General features: G+C 39.8%; 1 protein-coding gene across 1 annotated transcript in view; it reads right to left on the bottom strand.

The window, feature by feature from the left end:
- The window catches only part of NEO1 (neogenin 1), a 150,412-nt gene that overhangs the window by 107,117 nt on the left and 15,611 nt on the right, over positions 1-27,684 (bottom strand). Inside the window, exons 2-4 of the mRNA XM_035899461.1 lie at positions 21,124-21,399; positions 17,033-17,186; positions 8,294-8,430 (exon numbers count right to left, since the gene is read on the bottom strand). Of these exons, the coding sequence (XP_035755354.1) occupies positions 8,294-8,430; positions 17,033-17,186; positions 21,124-21,399 (567 nt within the window). The remainder of the gene's footprint in view (positions 1-8,293; positions 8,431-17,032; positions 17,187-21,123; positions 21,400-27,684) is intronic.

Here is a 27,684-nt window from a genome sequence, read left to right as displayed (position 1 = left end):
TATTACCATCTTTCCCCAGAGTTCCGCGATAACCAGAAAACACAACACTTTGCCCCAAGTACAAGTCTTCGGCAGCATCAGGTTTAGTGCAGCATCTTCTGAATCTATAATTGAAGTGCAGCCTATTATCAAGATGCAGCAGTGAGCTTAATTAGAAACTGAAATCAATAAAGATAATCTAGAAGGTATGAGAAAGGTTTTAGCAATTTTTAATGTTGGTTCACATTTCTTCCCTGGAATTGTTTCCATAACAACGAAAGCTTAATGCAAAAATAAGAGTCACCCAGACATATTATTCTGTCGCTACAGGATTTAATTCTGCTTTTCAAACATCTACAATTTCCTGAGAAAGACAGCTCTTACCAAAGCATCTGCCAGAGATGAAGACTGGGTCAGAGGTACTTTTAGAAGTCTAAGATTCTTTACCTTAAGGCTCTTCCTTCTATGACTGTTTTGATTTGATTTTCAAGGAAGTCTTAACAAGTTTAGCTCAGGCTGGTTGGTTACATAAGACTGAAGAAAACTGCTCTTTGTGCAAGACAAGGAAACTAAACCAAGAGGACTGAATTCTGCCACTCTGCACCCTCAACAGCAAACGGCAGCTGTGACCAATAGAGATTATAACAACGCCTGTTTCCTATGCCATAAGTTTAGAAACAGTTCTTTTTCAACCATTTTTGGTATGTTTAAGAAAAAAAGTTTGAAATGAGATGTTTAAAATAAAGCTACAGGGAATGGGCCACACATTTTGACTTACCTCATGCTTCTTGATACATTTTCACCTTATTTTAATGATGGGAGGGGAGCTCTTTGGCCAAAGTCCAGTTTCCCAGTAATAGTGTAACAGGGAGCCATTTTTCAAACTATTTTTAAAGCCTCGGCAATAGCTTTAGACTATTTTGTTCCCAGGTATAAACAATAGTAATTAAACCCATAAATAAAAACAGGAAAAAATATCATGTATTAACAGGAACATAATCACAACTAGTTTTTAAGCCAAGATCTTCAAATACAAAACCTGAAAATAATTACCTGCCATCAATAACTGAAGCGTTTCCATATTAGAAACATCCATTACACCAACAGCAAATAGAGCGGCCAAATGAAAAGTAAAGCACAACAACAACAAAGGTTACAGGTCGCTTCTCGCAAAGTCTGACCTAAGCACACTTTCACACATTTGTGAAAGGTCAGTTTCTTTCCTCTTTTGGGTGTGCCAAACCTCGCTCCAAGTGTTAGAGATCCTAAATTTCACCATCTCAGATGGTTTTGTGTGTGAAAATGCATTAGGTATGCTACACCACCAGAGGAGCGTTTCAGCTGGTACAGTCTAGACCTCCAACCAACTACGGTTCTGCTGGGTTGTAATAACATCATCTTTTCATATCTAATTTGTGTCACCAACTATTAATTTAAAACCTATCAGCTAGACAAAATATAGACTTTATCTAGCTGGCTTTTACTATCGAAATTACTATCCAGCCCTTGCACAGAAAGCACCCAACAAAAAAAAAATTTCTTACACTGCAAGACCAGCACTGCAATACATGTATTTTTTGCTGGAATAAGGATTTTCCATTAGCATAAGGCTTTTCAGCTATATTTCCAGCATTTCCTTTCAAAGCACAAAATTGGTAATTCTATCAAAACACCACTTCTGCATTTTATTTTCCCCATACAATTTGCTCTGTGGCACAAATGAGGCGGTGATCAGCCTATTGCCACGTGCAACCTTTAATTTATCACTATAGATACCCAAAATAAACCTGTCCTTTAGTTTTATTTTTAATTTTAGTGTATTAACACAGCATATCTTAAATACTACGCATTAAACGCCTTGTTATTGGACACTGAATGCTGTCCTAGATGACTTGAGAGCTAACTTTCCGCAATTCCAAAAACACTGAAAGGTAGTAGCACAGACAAGAAAAAAAAGAGCAATTCTGACTCTTCTTACACAAAACACAATGATTCATTTATTTTAAAGGCTTCAGACCTGCCACATCAATTTTATAAGGAAAATGAAAATGGAAATTTTTTTGGTTTATTATTTTCTGTTTCAGTATTAACTGCAGTAAATATTTCAACTGAAAGAGAAAACTCCCTCTAAACTCATTATCTCAACATAAGTGCCAAGACAGGCGACAGGAAGCCCATGCAGTGATCTAACTCGCGTCACAGTATTTGCAGAAATCCCAGGGGCGCTGGGCACAGTAATAAATTTGAAATATTTCCCAGATGAAGAATGAACTTATAACCTCCTCAGTATTTAACTGGCTCTTCCAGGCCGCATGTTTTACACTGAACAGAAGCCAGCTGACTACATTTTAAATACATTTATTACCTGTTTCCCCAGCTTTTCTTTCATCACTTTCCAGTCTTATCTAAGAGAAATACTACAGATTCTTCCATTGCCAGTGAGAGCAAAACAAATTTTTCCAGTGCTCTCAATTCATTACACGTGTTGTAAATAAATCTGGTACCCAGCACCATTCCTCCTGCTGACAGCAAGGGGAAAGGAACACCGTCAACACAGCTCACAGAAATCTGACTTTGTACCGAAGATTTTCAGACACCAAATTATCGCCTCCCTTCATGGGAAGTAACCTACCCTGGCAAAGGTACTTTCAAGGTGCTTGGTCCGAGACCATGATGACACAGAATCACAGAACCGTTTAGGTTGAAAAAGACCTTTAAGATTATCAAGCCCAACTTTTAACCTAACCCTGCCATCCCACAGAATGGTTTAGGTTGGAAAAGACCTTTAAGATCATCAAGTCCAACTGTTACCCTAACCCTGCCATCCCACCACTAACCCCTGGCCCTAAGCACCTCATCTGCCCAACTTTTAAATCCCCCCAGGGATGCGGACTCGACCCCTTCCCCAGGCAGCCCCTTCCAGTGCCTGACAGCCCTTGCAGGGAAGGAACTTTTCCCAATGTCCAACCTAAACCTCCCCTGGCACAACTTGAGGCCGTTTCCCCTCGTCCCATCGCCTGTTCGCTGGGAGCAGAGCCCAACCCCCCCCAGCTCCCCCCTCCTGTCAGGCAGTTGTAGGCAGCGATAAGGTCTCCCCTCAGCCTCCTCTTCTCCAGGCTCAACACCCCCTGCTCCCCAGCAGCCTTGGGCTCCAGTCCCCTCCACAGCTCTCCTCTGGACATGTTCCAGCAATACAATGTCTTTCTTTTAGTGAGGGGCACACAATTCTTGCACCCAAGATTAACTCAAGGAAAAGTGAGTAAGTACAAAGCTGTATGCACATTTCATTCATTTGGCATTTGTCCCTAAAAACAAATGAGGATGCAAATGAGGATGGGATGCAGAAACCTTAAGCTTTAGGGACTGAGACCATCTCAGCTGCCGATCTTCCTTCAGGACATTTCATGTTCTCTTCCATATTCAAACCACTCAAATGCACAAGTCAAAGATATGGTTGCATGACACATGGGTCCAAGAAGTCTCCAATTTGCACATGTGTAACTGTTTCTGTAACACTCTGAAGCAGAGGAGTCTTGTGAGTTTGCTTCAAGGTGTCTCCTCATTTTGTGGCAACATGCATCGTGCCCTTTTCAAGGAAAAGGCCTGAAAATTGTGCTTCCAACAGATCCATCGCTGAGCTGTTCAGGCAGTTGTTCCCTAACCCATTTCAGTCAAAACCAACCTAAGAAAGCTTCAGTCAGCCTAAAAAGTCTGGTTTCAGTTAACTGAAGTGCCTTAGAGCTCACAAAAAGCAGCTGAGCAAAGAGATGACAGTGGGGCTGTAGGGAGAAGTGGAGACCGTGCCCACCTTTCCAGTGGGCACAGCCATGCTAAGAGGGCAGAACAGTTGCTGTCACTCAGCAGTACCTACAGAATTAATTCCAGGTGGCTGGAATGTTACTAGTGACATCAGGTATTCATTTAGGATTCTTTCTTTCGTCCTCCTCAAAAATGTAGGCTACATAAAAAACCCACACTTTTTTTTTCTCCACAAACCCACCTAAAATTTAAATGACTTCTCAACTAAAACCACTTTCAATACCACGATTTACCTTCACCAGGAGTGAAATACTATTTTTTCCTCTATCCTTAGGACCTTTACTGCATACCTTTTGCATAGCCTCAGAACAGCCTTCACTAAAATATCCCATTAGTTTTCATCATCCTCTGAATAAAATGAAAATCTCATAACTCTAGCTTCCAGACAGATGTTGTAGGTAAAGAGATTGAGGAAACAAATTTGTGGAATATACTTCTGGACCCTTAAGTACCTTTTCAGTTGAGTACTCCTTTCTAGTCAAAGCCATTTTTTCAGATTCAGTCCTTCTGCAATCTATGTAGGGAAGCTAAACCAAGTAATGTTTTTTTAAACATAAGGGCAATAGAAAGCTTCTCTTTTTTTTTTTTTTTTTTTTTAAAATGATGCAGGGAAGCCAGTTCAACAGACTACCTCCAGGTATGTGAAACAGATGATATCTCTAAATGTCACCAACAGAATCTGAATAAAGTCCATCAGTTTAAGGCAACATTTACCTGAATTCAAAACAGTGCCACACGTAACAAAAAATATGAACTCCCAGGGCTGATCTCTTCACATACTTGTATGAAGATGGGTTATTTCCAGCTGCAATTATCTCCCATTTACCTTACACAATGGCACAAGTACCACAGCAAAATGTATTTATTCCTTGCCAGCTGAGTACAGCACACACCTCGGTGCAAGATGCTTCAGGACACCCTACCCCTTAATGAGAGAAGTCAGCGATGTCACCCTTACTGCCACGGGAGAACGGGTGTTTTTCAGGTAATTGGTCCAGTGCAGCGGGTGCACGGCAGCTTGTTGCCACTGGTGCCCCATCAAGGAGAAAGCAAGTTTGCCTCCAGGTTTTTATATCCTTGTTGAAGAATATAGAAAAGCTGGTCTTAGAGCAAAGTAACATTTAATGCGTGTTCTTTTTATTCTGTGCATAATCTAAGCTTACAACTGGATAAAGTGGGTTGTTTCTAACTACCTGCAAAATTTCAGTCAATCCGTACCTGGCACTGCAGGGAAATCTCAGTTAAGAGGTTTTTCCATTTCACTTTAACTGTCCTAACACCGTCAAACAATGTCATCTCACCCACACGTAGGTAGTCTCACTGAATTGGCACCATGAAGCGTTAATAAAAGGAAAAATAGATTGACTGCCTTAGAACAACCTCTAGCATGCTACTGAAATCTCCAAACAAAAACCCCCAGGTGCTTCAAGAAAGAGGTGCAGAAAAATACATGAGACAAGGGAATTAAATACCCCAAAAATGGCTTTCTTGTATGAACTTCTGCCAGACTAATTTCTAAGAATGACAGAAGAATCTTAGATTAAGCTAAATCATGCAGTTATTAGGTGGGAATAGATGACAATTTTTCTAGTCTAGAAGAAAATGATACAGTGATCACATAACAGTTACTCAAACTATTCGACCCTTCACCAAATGTCAGTAATGCAGAAATACAATTACTCTCCACAGGGACCTCTCAAAAGAAAGTAGAAATTAAGTCTAAAACTAAGTAGCAAAATCAGAAATACAACTTTCCAAAATGCATTCTGTATAATCTTTATTAGATTTTAATACTCAAGCAGTAAATTTTTTTTTTTTTGCACCAAGCATATGCGAAAAATTCAGCACCAAAGAACAGCAGAACATATTCTAAACCTTTACAGCCAAATAAAGAAATCACTCACATTAGTTTAGATAAGGAGCAAAGAGTGATCTCAAGGTTACTTTCATCCCCCAAGTGGCCTGGCTGTATATCCTACATTAAGGCTATAATCTCAGTCTTACATATGACTTTCTTAGCTTGACTGCATCATACCATTAATATTATTAATTTGTCCCATTGCCCATAAAACTCAAAGCCTCACACCAATTCTGTAAAATATATAGATTGGAACTGAATTAAACACAGTGCACAGTGAGTTGCATAAAACGATCACAAAGTGCTAAGAAGCATCAAGCATGTAAGTATTTAAAAAGACAGAGCACCTATCTTTATTCTTTTGGCCCAAGAAACAAGGTAAGAAAAAAAATGTGGGTTTTCTGCATGACCAGAATTTGTTGGCTTGCAAAACGCTTCGAGTGAAAGCAGAGCTGTATTGCATTTGTACAGGCCTCACAGAGAAGGCATTTTTCAGATATTCTTCCCCACCTGTTAAAGAAGGGCGCACCTAGCTAAAATGCTTCTGTACCAGTGACCTCCAGAAGGCAAAAGACATGCTCAGAAAGCTAGTCCCGAGACCAGTGGGGAATTAAATGCAAGGTGAAGCTTAAGTTACAGGTAACAGTGCAAAGCGAGCACTGGCAATGTACTCTCAGCAGAGTATCTTCCCCCCGATACGTTTGGAAACAAATTCTGCACCTTGTTTATGTTCAGTTTTACGTAGATGTGGGTAAATAGAGCTGTGACATAATGCAGAAGTGCTGTGGACACTAATATAAACCTTCTTTCATGCTCCACTTCCCTAAAGAGGAAGAAACTTAGCTGTTCAATACTGAGCAGCTCAATGCTCAAAAGAAAACTTAGAAAACTTCCTGTCCTTTCTTAATATTTTTTTTTCCCCCAAACCCAAATGACCTTCTCCAGCTCTTCTACATCAGAAACAGCGCTGCATTTCTGAAGTTCCAGGTAAGACATGGAAGATCTATCCCCTTAAACGTATACTCCTTGAGCACTAAAATTTGTCAAACCTTCATACCTTGTGCTGACAGAGAAGTACAAACTCAGCTAACGTGCCTTCACAACATTTCATGGTGTAAGAATAGTTAACCCACAGTGTAAAACAATACTTTTTTGTCATAAAGGTTTCCTCTGTAGATAAGCCTTCCTTAATGGTTGTTCAATGATTAAATTTATCCCTTCAGACATACTTTTAAGACAAATTTTCTAGTACCATGATTCATTGTAAAATAAGTCAGTTAAACTCTTACAAGGATATAGCATATACAAACCAATCTTAGGTGCCAGTAGATTCTAGCTGAAGAATTTTAAACCAATATTAAGATCCAATTAATAAAAACCCCAGATTTTCTCATAAAACACGAGAAACATGAAGAAGCCAAATTATACTTCTGTTCCTGCACCTTCAGGATCCTTTCAGGATCAAGAGCAGCCCTGCCGAGAGGGACTTGGGGGTGCTGGTGGGTGAAAAGCTGGACATGAGCCGGCAATGCGCGCTGGCAGCCCAGAAGGCCAACCGTACTCTGGGCTGCATCAAGAGAAGCGTGGCCAGCAGGTCGAGGGAGGGGATTCTGACCCTCTGCTCTGCTCTGGTGAGACCTCACCTGGAGCCCTGCATCCAGCTCTGGAGCTCTCATCACAAGAAGGACATGGCACTGTTGGAGCAGGGCCAGAGGAGGGCCACAAAAATGATCCGAGGGCTGGAGCATCTCTCCTATGAGGACAGGCTGAGAGAGTTGGGCTTGTTCAGCCTGGAGAAGAGAAGGCTGCGGGGAGACCTGACTAAGGGTGGTGAAACCCTGGCAGGGGTTGCCCAGAGAGGTGGTGGAGGCCCCATCCCTGGAATCATCCAAGAACAGGTTGGATGGGGGCTCTGAGCAACCTGATCTGGTTAAAGATGTCCCTGCTCCCTGCAGGGGGGTTGGACTAGACAACCTCTAGGGGTCCCTTCCAACCCAAAACATTTTGTGATTCTATGATTCACAAGTCTACCTTATTTGCACAGGTTACATAAGAAAGATGTTTTTCAATCAACGTTATCAACATTTCAGCGCTGTTTCTAGTAAAAATAGCTTTCAGGAGTAAGCAAGACAGTTATACACACAATAAATCAGGGTGCTGCTAAATCAGTATCTCAGCTTTTATCTTCTGTCAAGCTCCTTGAAAACAACAGTGTATTTAAAGATTATGAAAAAGTACTTCATATGTGTCCTTTTCAAGGAAGACTTAAGTTGTAGTACTGTAGGTCAATTTTCAGATGTGGTTAGCCACAGAGGCCTTTGTCCTTCTTTAGAAAAGTATATGGTATTGACCACATTTAAAGTTATATGAGCACATACAGCAGCTTTTAACCATGCTCAAGATGCACTATAAAAGCAAGCTCCTCATTTGAGTACTTATAACATTAGAAGCAGTTTGGATAAGAGGTCAGAGTAACATGTAACAGTATAATTGTGCGGGGTTCTTTTGGGAGGGTGTTTTTCTTTTTTTAAAACGGGGCACAAAAGCCAACAGGGTCTTTAACTGATCACACAATAGAACACTTGTGAAAAGTCACTTGGAGATCTGTTCTCTCTGAAAATTAAATATTTGACCTACCTTGAACTGTAAGTTCTGCTTGAGCTTCAATCGTCTCATTTCCGTTATCCGCTATGCAGGTATAGATTCCAACATCCTCTTCCCTAATGTCACTGATCTCCAGGCTGCCTCCCGCAAGCAGAAGAAATCTTTCATAGCTGCACAAAACAGAACATACAGATGATTTGATGGACAAAGTGCCTGAAATAAAGCATTCCCAGAGAAGCACACACAAGTCCTCTGCCTGAAATGTCTACCTAAACTGCAGGAGTGTTTGCATATAATATTCCCGGGTGCCATTTACAAGGAGCCACATTAGAGATGAATTTTTAACTAGAGGGTCAAATCCTATACTTTGGCTTCACACTTAAAATTAAGTTCAACTATATCAACTCCACCTGAGTCTTTTTGCACTTTCAGCTTCAGTTCTTCTCAATTAATTGTGATCCAAGGTATTGAGACAACAGCAAACAAAACTTAAGAAAAATGAAATAACTCAACCACGTCATAAAAAAAAGCCATCACATTTTGCAGATACAGCTGGAATGACTTGATGCTTGAACAGTTAAGTGAACTATAACATGCCAGACTTGTGCCTGGCTCTCAAAATAAGATGTAAGATTTCAGAGTAAGATACAGGTTAAAAAATTTTCAGAAGACAAATTCAACAAGCTGGCAAAGTTTCTGTATAGAATGTTCTCCCTCTGACTTGTAAAGGCTGCGGGGAGGGTTTATAATTCAGTCCTTATAAACTATCTGCTTTTTATGCTAAATGTAGTAGCTAAACATAGCATTCTGTGCTACAAGTAGTACCCTCAGAACTCTTCTCCCAGTGCAACCATCGTTCCCTTTTATGCAATATTAATTCGTACAGAGTTTTCCAAGATTATTCATCACTCCAAGCATTCACAATAAAATATCAGTAACATTACCAAAAACCCCAAGCTGAGACAACAAATTGTGACTGGATGCTGAATCAGAACCAAAAAAAAAAAAAAAAAAAAAAAAAAAAAAAAAAGATAAAAATGATAGCGTCTACCTTGATGGCTTTACCTTCTGGCATTATCAAGCAATGGCTTAGTGGGAGGGAACGGACTGAACTCTTTCATAAATACTAACTGAATAGCATGTTACAACCATTAACTTCTTTGGTCTCTCTATGAAGTGGCCAACGTACAAAAATCAACCTCACTGCTTTCTCCATTTGGAAGTTTACTAGAATTATATTAGTAGAACCAATGCGCTTACCTGCTTGGAAAAAGTACAGACACAAAGACTTTTGACTCACTTAATTACCACATTAATATTGATTTATGATACTACTATAATTGTTGATCAAATTTCTGATTCAATACATTTAAAAGCAGAGCAAGTCAAATCATTATTGAATTAAGTGAAAGAAACCAGTCTTGAAAGCATTCAGGGAGATGTCCTATCCAGGTATACCATAAGGGAAGGCGTCTTGTTCCCATGATCTACCAACAGAAGGACTACAGAAAGGTTGTTTTGTGAGAAGCATAGGGAATTTAAGCAAAGATTGAAGTCAGTTTGAAAAACCGTATTAGGAGCTTTCATAAGAGGAATGCCTGTAGAAAGAGTAGAGGAGCATGTGGACCACACGGCAAACAGGTTCTAGCTAAGGAAACTGCAAACAGTTTGACATTAAACTCCATTTTGGAAGCACCTGACAGTGGTTCAAAAACAGAAGTAAGAATATGAGAGGATACACATCTTGGATTATTTTGATATGTATTTTATTGTCATTTTTCTTAGCCAAAAAAAAGGCAAAAGCCTTCTATCATGGATTGGATGAAAAATTAATATGTAGGAAAAAATAGGAGCTTTAGTGGTAATCAAAGATAACGAAGGATGATCTGCCTCGAGCAAGAAAAATCTGTACAAAGGAGATGTGAACAGGAGCTGCCGAAACTGTATCGCTTTTTTTCCCCTCTTCTCCCACTTCCTTGTATTCTAGTTATCTGTGTTCTATCCAGGTAAATTCATTACATTTAAACCACACAAGTCTGTTGAAGTTAGCACAAAGACACTAAACCTAAAAGTCTTGGACTACACCACACCCAAAAACCTGACCATCTAAGCAAGTTTTAAGACCGTGTAAAAAGACCGAAGAAAACGATGCTCTCCCCAGTTCTTGAACCTCTTTGTCTGCACCTGAACATCAACAGTCCACAGACACAGAAGAGCTTTCCAAACGTTGTCAAGGTGAACAGAAACAGTGTCACAACTTATTTGTGAGAATAGCATGTTAGACTTGTTAAGGCTGCACTAAAACCAACCCTAAAGAAAAATAAATGAGACAAGTCTGGACTTTGACACATCCATATATGCAGTTTTCTATATTCTTTTATTATGTAAAATAGCTTCTTTGATTATTTGTTCTAGTATTCGTGGAGAATTAAATTAATCTGAGTAGCATATAATCTGCTGAAGGTGAAGATGAAAGCAGAAAGAAATGGAGCCAATTGGTAAATGTGCTAGATCTACCAGCGACAGCCAGGATCCAAAACAAGAAGGAAGGCTGTGCAGAAAGGACTGGATGCAAGAAGCTGAGACTAACAAAATTGCAAAGGAATGATAAAGGCTATACAGAATGTTGGTGTAATTTTGATGACTAAGTGCCTTTTTCCAGATAGCCACCAGCTGCCATTGTTACCTATGCAAAAGCAACATGTGCCTTACAACACTCATTTTCTCCTAGCCAGCCTCTGGAAAAGGGAAGCAACATGGGCATGGAGAGGCAGCGACTATGACAGTTACTAATCGGCAATTAAGATGTTACTAAAATTATATAAAAAAATTTACTAGACCTTGTCACCTTAGGCAGCAAAAGTTTGTCATATAGGATCTCACAAACTACTTGCAACATGGTAGCATTTACATAAATTCTCCTCTGTGTCAAGAAACAAGGTTATATTGTGTGCTATACTTCATTCTCTTTGATTATTTTCCTCAAGAAAACCTGGAGTTGAGTCCGCATTTTACCAATAGGTGATCCAATACAAGTTCACTGCTGTTAAAAACATGGAACAAACCAATTAATCTGTCAGGCTTCTTGACGATTCCTTCTGTATGCATTAGCTGCGGTGTAATTCTGGGCTTCAAGCAAAACTGCTTTTGTAAGAAAGTAAAAACATCTTAATTTTGTAAGGACAATGAAACCTTTCCACAAAAGAGTGAAGCAATTGGATTTCAGACACTGGAGACAAAGAATCAGCTTAATATAAAAGTGATAACATAATTTAAAGTGTCTTTAAAAACAACAAAGATTGATCATTCAAACGTCAGAAGAGCAAAACAAAATTCAAGCTTTTATACACACTCCATACAGCCCTCAGTTACACACTCACAATATACAATTACTTGAGCTACTTTGGATACCTAACTCACACACTTTTTTTATATTAATTACCACAAAATATAGTGAGCCTTTATTAATTTACTGAATACAAACAGCCAGTTACACCCTGAGGTTTTGGCTTTTTTTTTCCCCTCTTTGAAATTACTGTTCCCAAAACATCTTATAATCTATTTGTAGTCTTGGTAAAGTACAGCAGATAAAATTAGACAGTAAATTAGATTATTTTGTGGAATCTACTACCAGAAAAATCTCCATAATTACTCTGCTATGTTTAACCTTTACTGAGTTGAGCAAGTGTAATTCACTTAATACAAATTACTCAGAGCGCCTGGCAAACAGTAATATGTAATAATTAAAAATATCACACATTCCTGTGAAGTATTAAGGAAAAAACCCCACATTAAGAACATGTATGTGACCATACAATTAAAGACTTCATTTGAATGCATACAGCGCCAGCACAAAATTAATGCTGCACACGCAACCTCAGCTTTGTAATCTCTTCACTTTAGAAAATTATTAACCACGCAACCATGCTGTAGTTTTCTGTATGCATTTTTCAGTGACAGAAAACTTTGCTAGCTTGAACAGCCCAGTAACACCAAGGAGTTAGCTCTACTCCAGTAGCTTTATTAAAATATAGCGTTATCGTTCAGGGTCCTTCCAGGTCTTTATTTGCAGAGTAACCCTCTCGTTTACTGTAACTTTGTGTTCTTTGCAGTATGTGCATTTGTATTTTCTTCCATAAATGTCCAAATATGAATCAAGTTACACAATACACGCTGTTTGAGCACACACTGATCCACACACTGGAAAGATTTCAAAGCAGAATATCTTCCAAACGTTTAAAACTCACTGCCTCTCTCCCAAGCTCTGAAAATCCATCTTGGCAGCCACCTCACCTGAAACTTACTTTTCAACTTCAGAATCACCAAAAGCACAAAATTACTCCACACTTGGTAACAAACTGGCACTCATGCTGTAGGATCCTTGGCCAGTCACATTTGAAAATAAGTATTACAAAAGGCTCAAAGTTGGCAAAATCTGAAAAAACTATTCAACCTCTACATAACATTTCCATTATAACTTTTTACATCAGGTAGTATTGACAAGAAGGCAGATTTTACTGGAAAGGACAACAGCTTCATATTTCAGTGGTTTTTCCTACTGCCTTCCATTTCTCTTGGTGTTTTCTATATTCTGGGCAGAGATATTACTCATTCTGATTTAAGGACGAAATCCAGCTGAAAAAGTAGAATGCATATTCACATTGCTGAACGACATGTATGAAGGGGAGGGTGTGTGTTCGTAGTGCCAATCCTAAACTGAAGAACTAGGAGCAGTACACCATACATCACCAGATTATACGAACACTGACACATATAGTGGGTTGGTTTCTTCTGCTGTGGTCCAAGTCTAGAGGCTCACTTCATATTTTGAAGCTCTAGTTTGGAGCTCCAAAAACCAGCACCATAAATCTCAAACCCTACAATAGGGTTTAGCCTTTTCCTTTCTTTTCCAACAACGTAGTTTTGAGAAAATTATTATGTAGCATGAAGATTATTAGCTTGACTAGTAAGCCAATCTACGAAAAGCTTTCTTCACAAGTCAAATGTTTTTCTCAGTGATGGGTTATCAGGTCCAGTTTTCAACTTTGTGATTTTTTTTTTTTCTCCCTCTCTGAAATTGTGACTTGGGTAAGAAAGGCCTCAAAGGAGAAGACAAAAGCCAGACAGCAATGCCCCGTGTGGGACTTACGAGGGACGCAAGCATACAGACACACTTCCTCCCAACAGTCTCTTCCTCTTCAGCTTCCAAGGACAGAGTTCCCCAAGTCCTGAGTGGAACCTGTGTATTTCATACAATCATTTGTTTGGAAAAGACCTTTAAGATCGAGTCCAACCGTACCTGTCCACTACTAAACCATGTCTCTAATCACCTCATCTGCCTGTCTTTTAAATTTCATAGTCTTTGATGGACTTCTTTACGATGGATCAAAAAGTCAACAGTCCAGCCAGCACTTATATTTCTTTAAAATCTTTATGTTAACAAGTTCCAAAAGGATTCCTTGAAGGTCTAACAGTTTCACTACAATGGAAGCATTGAGCATTGCATTAACTTCACCCATTTCTTGCTCAACACTCAAAGCTTCTTTCTCTTTCTCTCGAATTAGTTTGGAAGATATTTTATCACAGCAAACCAATTTCACAATATATTGCATTACAGGCTGCCTGTTTGAACAAGTGCCAGGGCTGCCATCATTAAAGTTTACTCATATTTATCCATAAATCCTACTGCAGTCTTTGACAAACAGTCTACCAAAATTTAACACCTTCCCTTTTTTCAGGTCTTATAACAAGTATTTAATTCTAAACACCCACCACTCCCAATCCTTAAAAAGAATCTATTTTTCCTATAAATACAGGCTCCTGTACATATTCTCCTCAGCAATACATCTTGCAAGGAAAACATTTAATTTTGCATCAGATTAATTGCCACGGTTAAAGACAAAAGTAAAAATAAGGTTGTGTGCCTAAACCACTTAACAAGGGGTAAAAATTAGGGACACACCTGATCATGCTCTCAGAGTTCTGTTTCCTAACCCCATACATAGACACAGACATGTATCAATATATGCATATACATGTGTATATACGTACATATATGTATGTTAAAATCTACACTGTGTGTGTGTAGACAAAAACCATGACTTAAGAGCTTTTCACAGGCAGAAGGTACATTAAAAGCTGTCCAGATGAAAAGGACCATATTTTTCTTGGGATAAAGAAAAGCCATGCTAATAAGAAAAGTCTTACTTTTATATCAAAAGGTGATTTTAATACAAATTAAATGTGATTTAATTTGTAATTAAATTAACAGACCACACATAACAAGCTAAAGTACCTATTCTGCAGCAGCCTAACTGCAGGCTTTAGCCCAACAAAGAATCTTAGTTTTTCGTTAAAGAGATTTTCCACTTGTTCTGTTCAAAAGAATAAGACAGCAGCTGTTGAGGTAAATGGAGTTAAAAGAACTTTTTGCTGTTTGAATCTCTTCTCTGTTAAACCATAGTCACAAGTAGGAGACTGAAAGGGTTTTGGCACAGTTTGATCACCTTAACAAACAATGAAGTAAGCTTATTCCTACAGAGTTGGGGGGGGAATTGAATTTTCTCCTTTGCCTACCTTAAAAGGAAACTCTATAATGAGCACACATTTCACTGTAAGAGAAATGCTAAGTGCTGTAACAAGAAAAAAAACATTTAAAAATCAATTTTATCAGCAAGATAACTTCACTCAACTCCTCTTCAGCCAGAGCAGGAAGGTTCTAAGTAACAGTAAGCCAAAAGTACTACAGTTTTCATTGTTCAAACCCCTTATTTACTCCTTTTTGGTTCCATCTTTGAGCAGAGGAAAACCTTTCAAATGGAAGAGGAATATTTCTTTGTCTTTCCAACTTTATCCTCTTTAGTGAATACACATCCAGAGGATGCAACAACCAGCAGATCCCAAGAACATATAGGCACATGCAGCTTTCTGTTTGGTGAGAGGCTTGCCTTGGCTGAGAACTTGCACAGCTCATTTGTTGCAGGAATAATGAAAACTTTAGTAAAACTGCGTTTGGGAAAACTGACAGCCTTGTGGCTCCTGCCTCACCACAATGTGAGCCATGTGATGATAGGAAGGTGCTCAAGAAAAAGGGGCTTCAAGGAAAGAGGTGGTGACAGCCCCAAGGAAGCACTGACCTGACTGCCCTTCCTGACAGCTCAACATGCAGTTCACAGAGGGATTTGTACTTGCAGCAAAAGTCAAGCAGAATCCCTTCTTTTAACAAAGGGACATAATGCTAAACACCAACACTAAATATTCTGAAAAATCAGGTCATACATGGTTCAAATTGTGCATATATAAAGATCAAATGTGTTTATTAATTTTATGCCAGCACTCCAATAAAATTTCTCACTACGAATTTTTAAAAGGAAAAAAAAATATTTGTGAAGCCCTCAGAAGTTATCATGACAACCTGCACAGAAAAGCTCATGAAGGAATTAACAGTACTGCATTCAGAGCAGGATTTGAAAATGTGGGCTCTGTATGAAAAAAGGAGAAGAAAATAAAAAGGAGAGCTCTTTAGTAAGTGAGTTTTAACCTCCTTGTACACTGAATGTGACATAACCTAGAGAAGGATGGAGTGGGGTGGGAACAAAAATTTATAAATATATGACATGACATCATTTTACATACAAGAAAAACAAATTAAGATCTTACCAGGCCCATTTATTCTGACATTTCATCACATTTGGTTGTGCAATTCTAATGAGTCTGTACCATCCTTCATACATGAATGATTTCTTTTATTTACAAAAAATGAACCTAAATCATGTGCCATCAGATTGACATCAATACAATTTATCAGCGGTATTAGAACTGTTAGTCACTACCCACAGAGGCTTGCATTTTCCAGATAAAGACAGTTCAAATTACGAGCCCCTGAATTTTTTAATTTAAGAGTTGACACACAAAAGAGATATATTACTATTGTTGGTACTGCAGAAAGACATGCACATTCCTTTAGCTGCTTTCTGTGTCAGCCATGCCACCGTATAACTTTTCCCCTCACTGTTTCACGATTAACTTGTTTCTACATTAATCTCACCATTGACTTTGAGGGATGTTGAAAACGTTCAAGTACTTGTTTGTAATTTCCTTGTTCTCGTAAGCACATTCATTAGATGGACAAAAAGATAGCTTTTCTTGACAAGATTTGTTCTGCTTTTTTACACCTATTTTCTACCAATGAATTTTAAATTAACACACCAGCAATGACAATGTATAATAGTTTCACCTCATGCACTTCTAAAAGCCCACCATTTTTTATCATGCCTAACAATGTAATGTTCTTTTTCAATGAGAAATTATGAAATTTGGCTTTAAACACTTATTCTTAAATTCTTATGGAACATTTAGACACATACTGGACATCTTCATGGCAGAAACAGTAATGTGAATGCAGGGCTTCACACACATAATAAGCCAACATGAAGAACTCTTGGCTTTTCTGCAGTGTCCTTATTCCCTTAATTGCTTCTTTTACTCCAGTGGCAATCTAGAAATAATATATTCTTAATAGTCTTCCTGCTTCAAATAAGATTTCTTGGTTTCGGGGCCCTGCAAAAAAAATGCTATGAGATTGTTCCACGAGTCTCATCAACTACCCTACTTGTCGTAACACTCCATCTCAAAGCCCTCCAGCATTTGAAAAGCAGCTTCTGTTCTCCTGGGTTAAAATTAAGTAGAAAGCAAATTGTGCTCTCATCTAAAATCACAACTCTGGCTGGGTTCCTATGCGATATAAAAATATGTATGTTAGCCACTACTTACCCTTCTGTGATAAGGTCCTCTTCATTTCTTGTCCACCTGATATATGGAGTTGGAAATCCTACGGCAACACATGGAAAAACTGCACTTTGCCCAGTGACTTTAGTCAGTGAAGAGGGCTGCCTCACAAACATCAAGTTCTGTGGCATTTCTGGATCTGCAAATAGTTTGTAAATGACAAAGTTGTTACCAGATGCAGAATCAGAAGACGATCATATTAAAAAGAACAGATGAAGCAGCTGATTTCTTTCCTGCATCTTCCCAGGACTGAATCATCATCTTACCTCCACAAACGGTTTTCTCTAAGACTCTCCCAGCCTCCCACATGAACAGCCCGTTACTGTTTCCTCCAGGCATGCAAACTCATTTGCCACTCCTGGGATTCTGATTCCTCAAACTCCCCAGGAAACAATTTCAGCTAAAAGCTACAGCCCTGAAATTGGAAATTCCACCAGCTAGTAGAGATTTAGTAAGGAAGGGTACAGGTGAAGCCAACCTTGGGCAATTGCCTGACTTCATCAGGTAGCCACCTGAGAAAATGCTTTTACACACTAGAAAATGAAATTACTGCAGCAGAGAGTCAACCTTAAGCAAAATAAAATAACTAGATAATTTGCACACTGAAGTAACACAAAATTTATACAAAAACAAAAATCCACCATGGTTTTCCATCCTTATGGAAATGGCAAATCCTCCCAATTAGTTTTGGGTTTGCTGTGAATTGGGCTGGAGAGGGGGCTGTTTCTTTTTTCTCCCCCTGCATCCCCAAGAACCAGCACAAGCGAAATTCCTATTTACTCAGTCTTTTACAGGAGAAAGCCACTTTGGCTGTGAGAATTGAAACCATATCCACCTATGCAGGCTGCTCAGCAATCCACTCTGAACTAAGCTACCACAAATAAATATTCAGAACAAAAGGCTATTTTTCTACTTCCCTAAAAATATCCATGACTCTTCTAAGTGTAACTTTAAGAAAAAGATTCTAAAAATCCATTTTAACTACAACTGCAGCCAGTTCATCAAGAGGCCTCAGTAACACCTGGACAGAGATACAGTTTGTACCCTTTGTCTGTGCAGTAACTTCGGCATGCGCCTCACACTGTAATGAGAGTAAATGAGTTCCTATGTACCAGCTACAGCATTTCTGCCACGTTCCTCATCATAACTCTTTCGGCCAAGTGCTCAAAAAAACCCCAGTGTTTATACTGCATTAATTGCTGTACTCCCAATACTCAGATGTACACTTACAAGGTTGATGACAAGCAAGCTCCAGAATCCAACAAGCTATTTTTGGGCCCCTCAGCAGGGACAGACTATTCTGTACCTACACTACTTTTGCTCATTCTTGTGCTTGTCATGAACAGTATTTGGCCCCTGTCTTACCTGGGAGCTACACAATACCCACAGGAGCTTCTGAAAGTTGTTGGGTTTGGTGTTCTTCAGCTCAAAGTGCTAAAAATAACAACTGAGCATTTACAGCACTGTTCTGAGGGCATGCACGTGCTCCAAGGTATAACATGATGAGGTTGCCAGGGTGTTGGAGAGAACCAGGCCCAACGGAAATCACGTTTCAGAATTGTCCCAGGCAGAGGGAGCCAAACTTAGAACAATCCTGGCTCACACCATCTGGCTCAGGCCCACACACAAACTATCACAGCGGCTCTGCCCACAATCCCTGTTAGAGGAAACTAGTCTGCTTGCTCCAGAAATAAGACCATGTGTGAACAGGCGGGTAATGCAGTGAGAGTGACCTGGAGTGGCATATGGAGCAAGCCAAGTTGCAAAAAATTGGATATAACAGATTGCCAGCAAGCAATCACTACACTAGGGAGAAGAGTTGGTATGATTCACTGGAGACAGAACTCAGTGATGCTCCAAGATCACAAAAAGGAGTTCAGTTCTCAGGTTAGTGGAAACTGGATTAAACATTAAGTGATTTCAGCCCCCCCGCCCCATGTTTCTATATTTGAAAGCACCTGCTATCAAGTAGCAGAGCTCAGAAATATCTCCTCCTCCTTGCATGGCGGCAGATGAAAGGCAGACTGAAGGCTCTAAGAAAGCTCCCTATCAGAAGCAGAACATTGTCTGTGGATGCAAATCTGTGTGATCCAGGGGCACGTTGGATGTATTTCAAAGATTTAGAAGTAAAGCAGTGGGGTGGCTGTCAGGCGCACATCAGATAACCATTTAAAAGTGGAATAAAACGAACGAGGAATGGATTCATTCAAATCCTTCTTTCAAATGCATCTCAGACCGAACAATCAATTATGGGACCACTTAAGATCAAGAGAGCTTTCTGTGCAACAGCTTAATCCCACTTTAAAAAACAAACAACAACAAAAAAAAAAACCACCAACCAAAACCAAACAAAAACACAACTGCTGGGAGGAATTTCACAAAACTTGGTTATCCACACTTTCAGACTCATGACCAAGGAAGGGAACAGCATTATTTATATTCCTTAATAGAGTTACCTTTAATCACCTTCAGCAAAACATTACAAAAGTAAAGTATATCTGGAGCCAAAAAAATTGAAAGATCAACACAACATGGAAGTCTATCAGGAAATCTTCAATTGCCAAAAAAATCAGAAAAAGTCTTAAGCATTCATTTGAGGGGCTACAGAAACACAAAGGCAAAACAAACCAAAATAATTTAATTAAGCCTCTTTTCCAAGGGTGCTCCTCTTCAAAAACTGTATCCTTAGTTGAAGAGCTGAGCCTTTCCTTCGAATAAGTCTAAAGAATTTAATGAAACAATTTCTTACTTTAAGCATGATTCATTTCCAGACCCTAGCAAACACCTCAATTTTAAAAGCAGGAAGGTTGCCATTGTAGAACTGGGGTATTTTAAAGTAGATTTTAGCATTTTAAATAGGAAAGTGACATAGCCATGAGAAACAGAAGTATTTATTGAAAAGGGCCTGTGAAGACACCCAGTGCAACCACCTGCCTGAAGTCCACCTGCTGCCAACACTAGGTCAGGCCAACCGTGACGTTGCCCAGCCTAGCCCAGAAAACCTCCGAAGATGGAAATTCAGCAACTCTCCCTGGCAGTTCTCCAAGCAGTAAAAACTGAATCAGAATTCCAACATGAAGACTAATTCAGGAGAGACAGCACAAAGTTCTGGAAATAATTAAGACGACCCATACAAGACACATCCCATATTTCCCTAGTTTGGGAAAGTGCAATTCACATTCCTGTCTTATTCTTGGTCATTTTTCAAAACTTTGTTTCAGACCATCTGGTGACACACAGCTCCATGCAATAGTGTCATTAGAAACAGAACACACTAAATGTAGAAACAGTTTACATCAGGACTGGGCTTTTGTTCTTATATTAAAAAAAAAAAATCTAAACATTTCAGCACAATAGGCACAGCTAAACCTTTCAAAATAAAAAGTCATCCCCCCTTTTTGGGGGATGGAGACTTCCCAGAAGGGTCCAATGCCTGAAGAATCAGAACTTCCTAAATATTGGGACAATTAAAAGCACCTCAGCTTAAGCATCCCAAGAGTGTGGGACTAAGCACCAATTTTCCTTTAGAAACCTCAACAGTATTTCAAACATGGGATTCAAGCCTGAGAAACTTAAGAAATCCTCAAACATTTATACTCAAAAAACCAGTCAACTCCCTCTTTGTAACACATCACAACAGAAGTCTATGACTGGTGACTTTTTAAAAGAAGTCATCCCCCAAAAGCCCTAAATGATTAAATACAGCAAAAAAGTATGTGCACACCTCCGGCCTATCTCCAACCACTGCAAAGAGCTCAGACACTGATAAATTATTTTGCTTTTCTGTTTCCCAACTGCAAGATACACGTTAGCCTTCCCCCAAGGGCCAAAATCCTTGAGCTCAAGTACCTGCACTCATTTTAAATTACACAGAAAAAAAATCCCACAAACCCAAAAAACCAGCTTCCACAACACACGTTACACTTTGTTGCACTTAAAATATACAAAAACGCAACAGAGCAGATTCTCACGTGTTACCCTTTGTAAGTATTGTTAGGTTTTCCCTCTATCATGTGACTAATGTTTTAATTTTTTTTTTTTTTTTTTTTTTTTTTAAAAGAAAACCAGATTAATACCTGGAAGAATTTTGAGCTCTGCTTCGTCACTGTATTTGGGGGTCCCACCACTTTCAATGATGCAGCGGTAGAGTCCTCCATCCGTATCAGTTGCATTGCTAACAATTAGAGCTCCACTTGGTAATTTAAACACACGATTATCCAGAAAGACCGGCTGACGATCCTGCTCCCACCTCACAAACGGTGCGAGGTCAGCATTGACCTCACAGTTAAGGATTGCACCGTTTCCTTTGTAGACAGACGATGATTCTGGCTGACTGGTGAACCTGGGAAGGCCTGCAAATACAAAACAGAACAGTTAGAAAAATAAAAAATTAGAGGTATTCTGAAGATGACACCAAAGCTTTGAAGTCCAAGTTGAGATTCATTAACCCAGTTTAAAAAAAATTAAGTCGCTGTCCAACTCTTTCAAAATCCTAACAGTTGATAGCACCATGCTAAGCACAGCTAGTGTAAGGGCAAATAAAACCAATACTAAAAGTACTGATTTAAAAATAAAGGTAGTTTTAGAAATAAATGGGAGGAGACATGCAGGTAACCGCTGCTCACTTCTCCGGTGTTGCTGTTATCCTTAAGGAGTATATAGCACAGAGGTGGCAAAAATCAAGATTGTGTCTCTGCCTGGTACATCCGAATAAATACAATTTGAACATATCACTTGCAGTGGAACACAGATGCCCTCTAGTACTCACTCAGGAGATGGTAACGAGGAGAGAAGGCTTCTTGTATGCCTTCCACTCTCAAGTTTACAGTCTACATGACACCTTAATTTACTGCCTACAGGAATACTTATAATGAGGGGCGTTTTTTTCCCCCGCATCAACTTAGAATATGTCTTATCTTAAAATTAGAAGTTTAGCAGTTAAGAACTTAAGCCCAAAAGTTGAAAAGTATTTTCTATGACTCCGTCACCAGCCATGTCTAAGTAAAGGTTTAGCTTCACAGTAATTTAACTAGACCATGGAAAGGAGCCTGAGGCTGTTAAAGGACCAAATTTCACTGAAATCCAAAGGAAATGGGATATCCCTTTGAAGATTTCAGGTACAAAAAGCCTTACATATAGCACCATAAGGTAAAAATTGCATTTATTCATAAGCAAATATTTATCTTTCTTGTGTTACCTGAGAATCGAGTTTCTCCACAGCACAGCACAAAGGCACCACTGCCACACCGCCCCAGCAGCGCTGCACAACAAATGTGTCACTTCCTGAGTAAAAAGGTTCTCCAGAAATACCCCAAGTCACTGAATGGCTTCACGGTTTTTTCGCATGGCCGTGCCCCAGTGTTGGTGGGGGGTCCTCTGTGAGAAGAGGCTGGGGACTCCCCGTGCCGGACATGGTCCCAGCCAGCAAACCTGATGGCACCTCTGTGAAAGCTTATCCAGGAGAAGGGAAACTGCTGCACAACAGTGTGAGGAAATAGGCCTGCAACGGGCAGGGCAGGAGGAGAGGACGCACAGCTCCAGGTGCTGTCCTGGGGAGACCGAGGGAAGCAGGAGGCAGAAGAACCAGGAAGGAAGGCACGAATTTAAGCCTGGGAAATGGGAAGAGGGCAGGGGGAGGTGTTTTAGCTTTTGTCTTAGTTTTCCTACCACTCAACTTTATTTTAATTGGCAAGGAATTGAATTCATTTTCCCCAAATCAAGGTTGTTCTGCCCATTGCAATAACTGGCGAGCGATCTCCCTATCTTGACCCACAGACTTTTTCATCTTCTTTTCTCCCCCTTGTCCTGTTGAGGAGCAGAGTGAGAGAGCAGCTGGGTGGGCAGCCAGCAGCCAGCCAAGGTCAACCCACCACAAGTATTCTGTACCACAGCTTCCCGTAACAGGGAAGTATCAGATCTCCCAACAGAAATAGCCTGTTCACCATCATTGGGTGTAAGCCAATGGTTCAATAAAGGCAACAGAATACACAGCAGGGGGGAAGAAAGAGGACAAAGCACAGGACAAGAAAAAGAAAAGCCTCCTCACACCCCATTTTCCATGTTGGTTAGCTGTATTATCAGCTCTCCCTTTGGCAGCTCGCACAAGGGTGGTTGTGCAGTCAACACTGACACGGGGCAAAGCACAGCTTGCTCACTGCCATAACAGTCTCAAAGTAAAATTTTCATTCTTTTTTTATGCTTACACTTAAAACTAATATTGTCATAGAAACACCCTGCCAGTACTCTTGACATCTAACCTTTCCCTCTCAATAGCACACAGCTTCAAGAACATGTTATGATTTTTTCTTTAAAGTCAGTACACTGTGTGCCTTCAGTATAAAAGATGGAAAGTGGGACTCCGGGTTGCACAAATTAAACCATCCTAGTACAATTATTCAATCATGAGAACGGAGCCTGCTGGGATGCAGAAGGCACAGGTAACCTCTAATTCAATGCTACTGCACACAGCCAAGACCTCAGATCAGAACACACGAACACAAGCTCTCTTCACAGGTGATACCTCATGATTATAAATGAAGAGGCTAAGATAGTTTAGGTCAGCTCTCACCTTTTCTGCTTCTTCTAGCAAGCCTAAGGGTGAAATCTCTTACCCATTATCTTCCATTTTCAAAAGTTTGACCGAATGGGAAAAATTCTCATTTATCTCTTATGAAGATGATTCTTTTACATTGTTTTGAATACTCAGCTCATTTCCAAACAGGCCAACCCAATATAAGTCTCACTTAACATATATCTATCAAGAATGTGCTGAGAATTTAACGGTAATATGACCAACCTTATCTAGATTTTTCAATTTTATTTTGCAAATACCTAGGTCAGTGGTTTGCAATTCTTCCTTCCTTTAAAAAGGGGTAACTAACAACCACTCAGAGCAGTGACTTTAACTTGATGTTGAAGTATAGAAAATACCCATGGATGACGAATACCGCATGGCTCTTCCGTGGGACAGGGAGGAAAAGGAATGAGTTATCTACCTCTTGTGCCTCAACTTCTAGACAAAGTGTATTTCCACATGCTGCTTATCAGTTATGTACCGGTGCTGCAATTCCATCCTATGTAGTTCCCTCTGTCCATATTCACTATATTCCACTGCCTAAGAAAGAATCTGTGGTGTTTTCTATCATTTCCAGCTTGAATCCCTACTTACTTTCAGGAAAATCCCACAGTTTTTTTGTTTGCTTATCTTTTAGAACTGTCTGATCTTTGGTCTCCAATTCTTTTTAGAAATCTTTGGAAAAGCAGTAGGAAGCAACACCTGATGTCACACATTCAGGCTTTTCTCTCGAACAAAAAAATTCTTTAATTGGACTGTAGAATTGTTCATTATTAGCACCCACTAAGTACAAGTTTTAATACATACAGGTATATAAAAGTATCTCTCCCATAGAAAAACATGTCTGAACCAGGCCAATAGCACCAACTTCAGTGCTCTGCAATCAAAGCCAGCCACACCAGAGATTTATTTTAGCAAACCCACCTCATGCCATCTTCACATCCTATATTAAACAGAAGACCTACCATAAAAGACCAAAATCCACAAAGTATCACATGCCACCATGTGAGAGATCAAACATGTTAATGCAATGAGAAGCAGCAGCATACCTGCCCTCTAGTTGTGGCCAACCTCTGATAGCATAGAGGGAAAACAAACTGAACGTAAAATACGTATGTAATTGAGGACAGGGGACAAAACCAGAGATCTTCCCAATCCTTCAGAATAGTTGGACTGAATTCCAACACATTACATTTCTAACATACAGCTCACTTTTGTTTTGTCAAATAATTCCTTCCATAACCTTGTACAGGTCCATCTCTAACCATGACATACTTTCCCCCTTCTCGAGGTTCTATCTGGAAGCTCCTTCCACAACTTCATTCCTCTGTGAAGACAGTTTCTAGGTTCCCGTCCCAGTGTATTTACAACCAACTTCTAGTCCTTTGATCTTGACCTTGTTTTGGTATTAATTATTTTGCATCTTTGATATTCATCCATTACTCCCTCCCTCTAAGGTATTCCTATGAATAAAAATCACAGCTTCTTTCAACTTTCCTTCTGCTTAGTTAATGAAGCTACAATCTTTAGTCTCATTTCCTCATTCCCTTAACCATCCTATCCACCTTTAAAGACTCAATCACAGAATCATTTGGGTAGGAAGGGACCTAGTCAGAGCAGAGTCAGCTGGGAGGTCAGAGCAGGTTACTCAGTGATTTGCTCAGTCAGGTCTTGAAAATCCCCATGGATGGAGACTACACAGCCTCTTGGGCAACCAGTCAACCACTGGACTGCCTTCATGTTGAAGAACTTCCTCCTTAAATCCAGTCAGAGCCTCTTTTGCTTCAAGTGGTACCTAATATCTCTTGCTGCCCCGCTATGCACCACTGGCAGAATGACAAAGAGACAAGAGACAAATTGAAATGCCCATTGTAATTTAAGATCACTGACAGCCATGTAAACAACACAAAATTGCTTCCCTGTATCTATTGAAAAGATCTTCCCAAAAGATTTAACAATGGCATTAGCGCTCTGCATGCTTGTCCTGGTTTCTGCTGGGATAGAGTTAATTTTCTTCATAGAAGCTGGCATAGTGCTGTGTTTTGGATTTAGTACCAGAAGAATGTTGATAACACACTGATGTTTTTAGTTGTTGCCAAGTAGTGCTCAGACTACTCAAGGACTTTTTGAGCTTCTGCTCGGCCAGGTGCGTAACAAGCTGGGAGTACAGCACAGCTAGGACAGCTAACCCAAACTTACCAAAGAGCTATTCCGTACCATGTAACGTCATGCTCGCGGGGGGGGGCGCGTTGATCGGTCGGTTGCAGGGAGAGTGATTGTGGCTCAGGGAGTGATCACTGCCTGGGACAGGCTGGGTATCAGTCGGTGGGTGGTGAGCAATTGCATTGTGCATCATTCATTTTGCATATTCTGTATATTCTCTTACCATTCTCATTATTACTATTATTATTATTTTCTCTTATTAAACTGTCTCTATCTCAGCCCATGGCTCTAACCTTTTTTTTCTTCCCGATTCTCTCCCCCATCCCACTGAGGGAGGGGGGGAGTGAGCAAGCAGCTGCATGGTGCTTAGTTGCCAGCCGGGTTAAACCACAACAACACTGCAGGTTACAGTCAATCCTACAAAATCCACCACCCAAACCTTCTTTTCTCTTGTAAAATGACCAGCCCCCCTGTCCTACCTTAGCACAATCACAGAATAGCAAGGGTTGGAAGGGACCTCCACAGATCATCTAGTCCAACCCCAATACCAAGCACATTGCTCTATCTGCATGACTTCGCACACTGTGCTAATAGGTTTCACCATTATTCAGCCCATAGCATCATTTAAATTCTTCCTATAAGACCATTGAGGCCACAGCAAGAGTAACAAGGTCTCCCAAATTTGCCACACTTGCTAATTTTGTGGGTATATACTTTGTTCTTATAGCAAAATGACTGATGAGGATGTTAAGCACGGTCCTTCTAAACTCTGAGTCCGAGGCATGTTTCCATTCTGAAAATGTCCCTCCCAATACAACCCATTACATTTTCATAACTACCTCAGATTCTTACCAATCTCAATATTGTCATTTAAATGTCTATCATTTTAACCTTTAATCATTTCTAACAGGACAGCGTACCAAAAGGCTGTGTTGCAGCATGCCCATCGTGCTATAGTGCTCCAAGACATCAATTGCTTCCTCAAGAAACTCAGACACAAATCACAGACAAAAGTTGTGTTACAGTTTAGCCTTCTTTCCATTTTCCTCTCTCTTAATTACCCTTGCCTTCAAAATCCCTTTTAAAAGGACACAGTGTTGGGATCAGACTAATTGGTCTGTGATCACCCCTTGCCTTTTTGGACACACATTTGACATCAGCTGTTCTTCAAGAAGAATGTAGTAGCCCCCGAATTCACAATTCATTAGAAATGTTCATTAAGAGACCTGCATATTAAGCCAATTCTTTCACCAGCCTGGAAGGGAGTCCTGGTCCTCCTCATTTTGTCAGATGAGCACTGCAACTTCTGTCTTCACTTCGGCTGTTGCAATCTCTTTACCCTGTACAACTACCACTTGTACAACCATTATATCAGCAACTTACAGCACAAGCGAGAACATTATTGGGGGACTAAAGCCCTGCAATTACTAACATAAAGCTCAACTACGATTTAATTTAAAAACCTTACTGGTGCTACTCACTTTTTGGACAAGACAGGCATTGCATATTCTGTTGTGTGCAGGTGCTCCATTAAGGTTAAATAAGCTTTGTTTAAGATAGTTTCATTACTCACTAGCAATGCAATTACAGTTCATTTTCCAGGTCATCTTAAATGCTAGTAAAACCTTTATTTGATCATAGTTCTGCGTGGTTTTAAAATATATACTTTAACCTAGGCTATAATTTTGGCCTAAAGAGTAATTTTCTCTGATTCTGCCATTATTTGCAATTTGCACTGCTTAAAAGCCTCCATTATGGAGGAGGACCCTTTTGCTTTAGCCAACAGACAACCACAAAACAATAATGATGTATTACAAAAGGCGCTCTAAATATAAGCCTTGATTACCATTAATTCTGAGACCTGTTTACAAACACAGTAACAGGTCCCAGAGTGCTGGCA

Source organism: Egretta garzetta, unplaced genomic scaffold, assembly GCF_000687185.1.
Source record: "Egretta garzetta isolate BGI_Z169 unplaced genomic scaffold, ASM68718v1 scaffold287, whole genome shotgun sequence".
NCBI lineage: Eukaryota > Metazoa > Chordata > Aves > Pelecaniformes > Ardeidae > Egretta > Egretta garzetta.
The sequence above is the reverse complement of the archived record's forward strand: the minus strand, read 5'-3'. Positions and strand labels throughout refer to the sequence as shown.